This window comes from Cynoglossus semilaevis, chromosome 2 (genome assembly GCF_000523025.1).
Source record: "Cynoglossus semilaevis isolate Cse_v1.0 chromosome 2, Cse_v1.0, whole genome shotgun sequence".
Classification (NCBI taxonomy): Eukaryota; Metazoa; Chordata; class Actinopteri; order Pleuronectiformes; family Cynoglossidae; genus Cynoglossus; species Cynoglossus semilaevis.
Genome location: NC_024308.1, coordinates 7,974,963 through 7,983,931, shown reverse-complemented (window position 1 = coordinate 7,983,931; position 8,969 = coordinate 7,974,963). Strand labels below are relative to the sequence as shown.

The following is an 8,969-nucleotide window of genomic DNA, read 5'->3' as shown; positions in this document are numbered from 1 at the left end:
ACTGACTGATCTGCTGTCAGCTCGCTGCACTGCCGCGTCTCTCATTTTCACCATCATCGACAGACACAGAAGAGCCGTCTTCATACCTGACGCTTTTGCTTTGGTTCAAGTTACAACGGTTGACAGTTGAAGTATGTCTTGGCTGGGATTTTCTAAATTGTGGCTGCTGTGTTTTGCAGCCGCATGTGTGTCAGGGATTAGAAGGGAGTATTTCTTCAGAATTGAGGAAGTCTCCTGGAACTACGCCCCCAGTGGAATGAACGTCATTCAGAACCGTACTGTGGAGGAGGATGAGTGAGTATACAGTCAGCATGTTGTTTTAAGATGTTTCTCTGTTACAAACAGTAAGATGGGTGAACATGTACCTGCACTGATGTCAGTCTTTTCAATTGAAGTCTTTCCACCAAAAGGGTCACAGACAAAATAATTATTCAAATCTATCAAAGTTTCCCCCACAATGAAGAGATCCATACAGTTTTCAACACTATTAATAACCCACTAGGTGAGAAAAATCCATTGACTCACAAGCATCTCTGAGTCAGTGGAAAAGTACTAAGTACTAAGGAAAAGTATTGGAGAAAAAGGAGAAAATACATTTTTGGTCTATAATATTATTCCCACATTCTTTACACTTATAAGAAAGCATAGGATATGCAAAATTTGCATACATACTTTAGATCTGTTGACATGCAATTTGTTAATATGTCAGTGACAAGTCAGCAACAATCAGCAGTTTTTGAAATGTTTACAGGGCTTGGCAACAAAAATTGGACTGACCTAGATGTTGTATTGTTTTGCAATTTAGAAAACACTCAGCCTGAACATGATGACTCATTGACAAATGACATTTTTTTCTGTTTTAGAGGAAAGCTCTAGAATTCTGAGTAATCTTAAATATTATATATAGGCCTAACCAGTCCACTGCACTGGCCGGACAAACGTGCAATCGCACTGCCAGCATTCATTACATAAAGCTCTATACAAATACTATGGTAGGTTATTTAGCGACATTATGTAGCTAATTAAATTAAAGATTATTAAAACACACACAGGTGTAGCTGGTCTTATTGTTTGTGTAATGTTAATGTTTAATTGATGGTAATGCTAATGGTAATTAATCGAAAACCCTGCCCTGTGCCAAGATGTGTATATTTAATTATATAACACCTGACACTTTACACATGACTGTAGACCATGCGAGTAGCAAAGATAATAACCTAACATTGGTTACATTTTATCGTCTGCTCATCACATTCACCCTGCGGACTGCTGGGAAGGTCAGACCTGGTTGTACTTTTATTAAGTGAACTCCAAGAATTACTTTGCAAAAGCTGATTATGAATTAAAACTGTTGAAAGTTGTGGCTTTTAATCTCAGATTTATGTGTGTGGAGGGACAGAAAGGTCTGTGTTTGCAAAGAGTAAGGTATACGTTTTATTTTTGGGCCTTTTGTTTTTCTTTATTGTTGCTGTGCTAACGCTTGTTTTTGCTGTCTCTGGTGCTCATGGCTAAGGTTTAATTTCACTGTGTGTTTAGCCCTCAGAGGATTTTACAGTCATCTTGACAAGTTCCTGCATCATTCATGATGGGTGTCTTGTTAGTATGGCACACATTTTCCCCATAATTTTTTCTTTAACTTTTTTCTATTTGGTCTGCTTATATTGTGTTCCAAACCTTTCACAGTATGCCCTAGACAAAAGTATACCTGATGAATGATACTACTTAGAAAATTTGAAGTTAAGAGGAAAAACGATAAAAAAGAATATATGCACCAACCTTTTTTTCTGCCTTATCATTTATTTAGGGAAGCATCCGTTTATCTGAAGAGAGGCCCTCAGCGGATTGGCTCCATCTATAAGAAGGCTGTGTACAAGGAGTACACTGACGCCACCTACAGGACAGAAAAGGTGAAGCCGGACTGGCTGGGCTACCTGGGGCCTGAGATCCAGGCCGAAGAAGGAGACACGGTGGTCGTTCTCCTGAGGAACAGTGCATCCAGGCCTTACAGTCTTCATCCACATGGAATGAACTACAGCAAGAGCAACGAGGGTGAGGGGTCAATGAGGGGGTCAGTCGTCATGATCTGAAAAAGCGGATCATGACGACTGACTCGTGTTAATTGATGACTGTATGTACATTCGCAGGAGCGTTGTATCCTGATGGAACTGGTCCAGAGGACAAGCGTGATGACTCGGTAGCTCCTGGTGGAACAGTGTTGTACGAGTGGACGCTGTCTGAGCAGCACAGCCCAATACAAGCAGACAGCAACTGCTTGACCAGGTTCTACCATTCCCATGTTTCTCCTCCAAAAGACATAGACTCAGGACTCATAGGACCCCTCCTCATCTGTAAGAAAGGTACAGAATCCCCTTTAATATTAGATGTTGAAGAAAGAAGAAGTTGTTATAATTTAAAATGTGCTATTAGTCTGAAAACTCTGCTCACTTTCTGGACTGCTGACTCCGTTATCTATGCAAAAAGAATATTTTTTTTAGATTAAAAAAGCCATCTGTTAATGAGAATAAAATTAGCATAGCAATAGTAGCTTCATCGTGTCTTCATGAGCTCTGCGCATGCACCGCACCTCACCCTTTTTTTGTAGATTGTAAAAGATTGTACTGGGACAATCCCAGCAGCATGGAATAGACAACTATAATTGACCAGAATTGTAATTGTAATTAGCACTACATTGTTCCCTGTTTTCCAGGAACCTTGGGTTTACATGGTGACAAAGCAGCAGAAAACCACTACTCTCTGCTGTTCATGGTGTCAGATGAGAACTTCAGTTGGTACCTGGATGAAAACATCAGGACATACATTCCAAAACCCGACCCAAATCTGAAGGAAGATGAAGATTTTATTGAGAGCAACAAGATGCACAGTGAGGGCACAGCAGCACATATGGTCTAATGTTAGCATACACACAATATTATGTTTACAATATTCTTACATTTTACATTGCAGGTATAAATGGCTATGTGTATGGTAACCTGCCTGGAATAAGCATGTGTCAAGGCAACACTGTCCACTGGCACATGTTTGGCATGGGTAATGAGGTAAGGTTTGTGCTGTGTGAAATTCATCCTTGCATAAACTCTGAGCTGTCTAAAAATGTCATGTATCCTGACAGGTGGACATCCACTCGGTTCATTTCCACGGTCAGATCCTGACCACTCAGAACCGCCACACAGACACAGTCAGCCTGTCGCCAGGCCTAAGCACTACAGCCGAAATGGTAGCCGACAACCCTGGTCATTGGCTACTGACATGCACAGTCAACGACCATCTGATGGGTGTGCAACGAGCTCTGAGAAGATCATAGTTCTCACAAAGGAAATATGTCCACCTCCAGTGCTGCAGCAATTGTTTTATATTGTTGTTGTTTTTTTTTGTTCTTGTTCTTAAAGCTGGAATGCAGGCTTTATTTGAGATTAAGAAATGTTTCCCAAACGTCCACAAACCCAGACCACATGGTGAACTCAGACAGTTCTTCATTGCTGCTGAAGAGGAAGTGTGGGACTACGCTCCCATACCGCCTACCGAGAGGTTAGTCACTGCACATACACTAGTTCTCAAATTTAGGTACTTAGGCTCCCTCTAGTGGCGCAGTGTTTAGTATTGTTATTTTTAAAAACTCCCTTCGCAAAATACAGCAGTATAAATAATATAATGACCGGCTAATATCGAGTCGTGGTTCCCAGGTGGAACTCTTAAAAAGTGTATGTTTTCAGAATCAATATTACTAATAATACATGGCGATAAATGTCTCAGTTTAACAAATGGCGACCCAACAATGTAATGTGGGACGTAGAAAAACGTGTAAATAATAATAATAAAACCATGCCTAGTCATTTGAACATATCGAGTTTTCTAACTCTGGTGTGTGTGAATGTGTGTGTGTGCAGTGAAGCAGAAAAGTTTGTCACCAAGGGTTCAAACCGCATTGGAAGTCGTTATAAGAAAGTTCGCTACGTGGAATACACTGACAACTCCTTCCTCACGAAGATGCTACGCAGCCCAGAGGAGCAACATCTGGGAATTCTGGGTAATCTGGTCCATTATTTTATCCATTTTTTTATTCATACTTTTTGTGATGTCTAATTTCGCAAAATTTACCAAATATTATTCGTTTCATTGTCTCCGTATTTCCTGTTTTACATATATCCAGGCCCAGTGCTGCGAGCTGAAGAGAAAGACACGATCAACGTTGTATTTAAAAACAAAGCCAGCCGTCCTTACTCTATCCAACCACATGGTGTCCAGTATAGCATTGAGCAGGATGGGACGCTTTACTACAATGAATTGGAAGGTACTACCTGAATATAAACACTGCATGTAATATTCATGGTTACATTGTTGATGAATTGACAATGAATTATTCATTATTATTTTCTTAATTTATCCATATTTATACTTACTTATTACCATTTACTTATCTTTTCCAGAAACATATACTGCAAAGAAACTGCGAGAGCTAAAAAAAGAACCAAGTAAATAGCAAAAATGCTATAATCTGTATCCACAGAAAAAAATAAAAAATAAAAATACTAATATAAAAAAAACCCAATATCACCAAAAATGTTTTTCTTTAGGATTGGTCACTCCTCCGCCAGCTGCTTTGGTCAGACCGGGGACAGTCTACACCTACGAGTGGACAGTTCCTGTAGGTGCTGGTCCAGTTCAGGGGGAGGGAGACTGTCTCACCTATCTGTACTACTCTGGAGTTGATCCTGTAAAGGACACCAGCTCTGGACTTGTGGGACCTCTTCTCATCTGCAGACAAGGTTCGCTGAAAAAAGGAGTCCAGGTGAGGAGTTACTCAGTTCATTATTCAGTTGTAAAGCGATTCCTGCAAATGTGGTCAACAATTGCTTCATGCACCACAAGAGAACGGCTGCAGAAAAAACACTGAGTGCCTAATTTTTAATACCCTAATCTCAACTATGTAAACACACCGTTGGAAGGGTAGATTTATTTTACCGTATTTTCACACTTTTTTTCATCCTTTGGCTGCGTTTTACGACTTATACTCAGGTGCGACTTATTTTCCCACTCACAGCCACTAGAAGGCGCTCTATGCTTGTGTACCAGTATCTGCTACTCCTGTACCACTGAAAATGTACATGTTTGTTATTTTCACACTGACAGCCGCTAGAGGGCACTGGTGATTTTTTCTTCATCATTATGCATTTTTTGGCTGGTGTGACTTATACTCTGGTGCAACCTATAGTCCGGGTATACAAATACTCAAAGTACACACAAAACATAAAGCTGGTTTTCCTGTACCATGTCTATTTTTTTTCCTGCCTCCTCATGTAGAAAAACTATAACAAAGAGTTCCACCTCATGGCCACGGTGTTTGATGAGAACCTGAGCTGGTATCTGGACGACAACATCCGAGCCTTCACCACTGCTCCTGCCACTGTCAAAAAGGAGGACGAGGGCTTCATGGAGAGCAACAAAATGCATTGTAGGCAGAACAATCCCATTATAAACTATTTAAAAAAAAACAACAAATAATATTTCTTTGTTTGTTTTTGTTTATCTTACAGCACTAAACGGGTTTGTGTATAGAAACCTCCCAGGTCTGACCATGTGTAAGGGGGATAAAGTAACGTGGCACCTGTCAGGACTGGGGTCGGAGGTAGACATCAACAGTCTGTACTTTGAGGGAAATCGTTTCATCTATCTGCAGAACAGACGAGACTCCATCAGTGTTTTCCCTCACATCTCTCACACCGTCACCATGGAGCCAGACAGCATGGGTACATGTCAAACACAAGTGCCTGACATACTTAGTGTAGAATAACTCTACCCATTGATTTTCAGTCAAATCCTCAGACTCTATTTTACCTTTTATTATTTTGTCTTTTATAATTTTAGTAGTCAATGGGAATTAAATGTTTTAAATGAACTGGTTATATTGATGTTATGATTTTAAATATACCTGATTTTAAAAACAAGACATCATTGACCAGTTTTATTGTTTATTATGTAAAGCCTGATATAAAACTACAATTTGTCATTTTTAATTATTAAGTTTTCTAACCCTCAAAAAGAAACAATTTTGAAAAAGAAGTAAAACATTTAATTTGTAATCAAACTTGGAAATGTGAATATGATCAAGGCAAGCAAGAAGTTTGGACTTTGCTTCATTGGACAATTTTAACTTTATCAAATCTAAAATAACATAAAAAAAAAAAATTCTCAGGATTCAGGATGGAGTCAAGTCATGACCCGGTGTGAAAAACAGAAGCAGAATTGAAATGGCATTGTTAATAAAAATGCTTTTCTTCGAACTTTATGACTTAATTTGGACATTTGTGCATTCTGTTTTTTGTCTTTAGGTCACTTCGAGGTGGTGTCTCCTACAGTGAACAACTATAATGGTGGGATGAGAGCAAACTACACGGTACAGAAGTGTAGCATTTTACAGCGTCAGGGTGAAACCATGCTCCACTCAAAAACCTACTACATCGCTGCCATGGAACTAGACTGGGACTACTCTCCGAACCGCACCTGGGAGGCTGAGATGTACATCAACCACATCAAGTAAACATCTTATATTCTTTTTTGGGTTTATTTGTTTTTTATTTCTCTTTGTCTGGTAAAATAGTTGTTCTTCTTTTTCCTTACAGCCCTGCTCCTACGTTCCTAAACCAGCAGGGTGGATTCATAGGCTCTCGTTACAAGAAGGTGGTGTACCGTCAGTTTACCAATGACAAGTTCACTAAACAGGTGGAGAGAACTGCTGACATGGAACACCTTGGAGTCATGGGTAGGCTTCCCCTTGGGCAATGTTTTAAAACCGATGGAGGTTATGTGATAAAAAACAAAACAAAACAAGAAATCCTGTTTTTTTCAGGTCCGATGATTCATGCTGATGTCGGAGACAAAGTCAAGGTGGTTTTTAAGAACATGGCCTCCAGACCTTACTCCATTCACGCACATGGTGTCAAAACAGAAACGCCAGATATTCACAAGACTCCACCAGGTATGTGAAGTGCACTACACACACACACACACACACACACACACACACACACACATATATATATATATGTATGTATATAGTTACTGATTCTAGGGGTTACTCTAAAATGTTCCCCGTTTCATTTTGAAGGTGAAACTCACACATACTATTGGTACGTAACAAAGAACACCGGCCCGACCCTAGAGCAGGAGCAGTGTTCAGTTTCAGCATACTACTCTACTGCTGATGTTGTAAAGGTACAATGACACACACACATACACGCATGCATGTAATGGAACTTAAACACACCATCATGTTGTTGTTTTCTTCAACAGGACCTGTACAGTGGATTGATTGGTCCGTTGGTGATTTGCCGTCGTAGTTGGGGCAGGTCAGAATTCTTCCTTGTGTATCGATAAATATTCAGAATTCCTGAAGTGGATACTGGATGCTTGAGTTCTATCACAGAGGAACATGTAATAGAGGAACAAACTAATGAGCAGTTTTGTTCTTTTCTTTCCAGGAGCTTAGGGCTGAAGAAGGAAATTGAGGAGTTTGCTCTGCTTTTCCTGGTTTTTGATGAGAATGAAAGCTGGTACCAAATCCCTCCTATTGTAACACTAAAGTTTTTTAAAAAGTCGAAAGCAGATTCCACTTCTTGTTTTATCATCTTTAAAGAGTTTTCCGGACATTTAGAAAGTCGTTTTGCTTTTCTGCACTAGGTATTTGGACGACAACATCAGGACCCACATCAGAAACCCTCGCACTAATTTGAAAGATGATGAAACCTTCATAGAGAGCAACAAAATGCATGGTAGGATCTAAATATTGTAACTTTGTAACATTTTAATTCAAGCATGAAAACAACAAATTTAAAACTTGCTGTTTTCATTACATTTTTGTTTTCTTTACAGCCATTAATGGTTATGTGTACAGTAATATAAAAGGCCTGAACATGGAGGTGGGAGATAAGGTGTACTGGTACCTAATGGGAATGGGCAACGACATAGACATGCACACTGTCCACTGGCACGGACACAGTGTGGAGTATAAGGTAAATGCAGCACATAGGTAATGTCATAACGGGAGACAAAACAAAACAAGTTTAATAATTTATATCAAAACATTTGCATTCCTCTGCAGCTTGGTGGAGGAGCCCATAAAACAGATGTGTATGACTTGTTTCCGGCCAGTTTCCAGGTTACAGAAAAACTCAAAATTACAAACATAATTTACGAAACACAATGAAAGTCCGGCCACATTTAAAGAAATTCGGTAGCGCTCATTTCTGTTTCTTCTTCAGACAGTGAAGATGCGTCCTGAGGTCCCTGGCACATGGCTGCTTCACTGTCACGTCACCGATCACATCAAGGCTGGCATGGAGGCCATGTACACGGTCACAGAGAAAGGTAAAGGGTGTACATAAAATTTTATACATAAATGTAGTTCACTGTGGGGAAGCTAAATGTGTTTTATGTTTGTTTTTCAGCAAAGAAAAAAGGGTTTTTTGGCTGAATTGTTGAGGAAAAACAAGTTCTCAGTGTGAGTGGCTAAAATGTTTTTACATTCTGGATCCAAACTGTCAGCATCTCTACAACGGCATTGTAGAATATTTTTTCATACAATTACAAATAAAGTAAAAATAAAAACATCAAATCCGTTATGGTTTTTTTTAAAAACCAAAAATACATGCGGAAGCGGAATTAAAATGTATTTCAAAATAAAATGCAGAGAAGAAAAATTACAGGTTCGAGGTTCACAAGTAGAAAGCGACACACCCTAAAAATATAAGGAAAATAACATTTGCTCTAAAAATATGAAGAAATTCTGTGCATAATAGTTTTCTACATATGCCTGTAACCACACGGTGGCACCATAGGACAAGAGTAAAAAAGCCTTTGCATTTTGTTAGTCAGAACAAACAATAGGAAAAAACACCACCACGAAAAATTAAGGATATATTATTTTTAAAAATTCTAAACAAGGAAAAAAAACC

The 8,969-nt window shown here is 39.2% G+C and overlaps 1 protein-coding gene across 2 annotated transcripts; it reads left to right on the top strand.

The window, feature by feature from the left end:
- Nucleotides 1-8,629, top strand: cp (ceruloplasmin). Of its 2 annotated transcripts, XM_008334472.3 has the most exons (24): nt 1-294; nt 1,805-2,049; nt 2,145-2,357; nt 2,708-2,881; nt 2,965-3,056; nt 3,131-3,293; nt 3,408-3,546; nt 3,906-4,045; nt 4,169-4,309; nt 4,446-4,490; nt 4,593-4,807; nt 5,320-5,470; nt 5,553-5,765; nt 6,348-6,552; nt 6,639-6,778; nt 6,866-6,994; nt 7,124-7,230; nt 7,309-7,364; nt 7,497-7,568; nt 7,696-7,787; nt 7,888-8,027; nt 8,117-8,173; nt 8,277-8,382; nt 8,463-8,629. In XM_008334472.3, the coding sequence occupies exons 1-24, from the start codon at nt 134-136 to the stop codon at nt 8,486-8,488; spliced, it is 3,222 nt and encodes a 1,073-aa protein (XP_008332694.1). In that variant the 5' UTR covers nt 1-133; the 3' UTR covers nt 8,489-8,629. The 2 variants fall into 2 exon arrangements, with proteins under 2 accessions (XP_008332694.1, XP_008332702.1); XM_008334480.3 differs by lacking the exon at nt 4,446-4,490.
- Nucleotides 8,630-8,969: the final 340 nt, after the last annotated feature.

Coding starts and splice junctions, on each gene's coding strand:
- cp (XM_008334472.3), top strand. CDS start 134: ATGTCTTGGCTGGGATTTTCTAAATTGTGGCTGCTGTGTTTTGCAGCC. Junction 3,057..3,130: donor TGTTTGGCATGGGTAATGAG/GTAAGGTTTGTG, acceptor GTATCCTGACAG/GTGGACATCCACTCGGTTCA. Junction 4,808..5,319: donor CGCTGAAAAAAGGAGTCCAG/GTGAGGAGTTAC, acceptor CTCCTCATGTAG/AAAAACTATAACAAAGAGTT.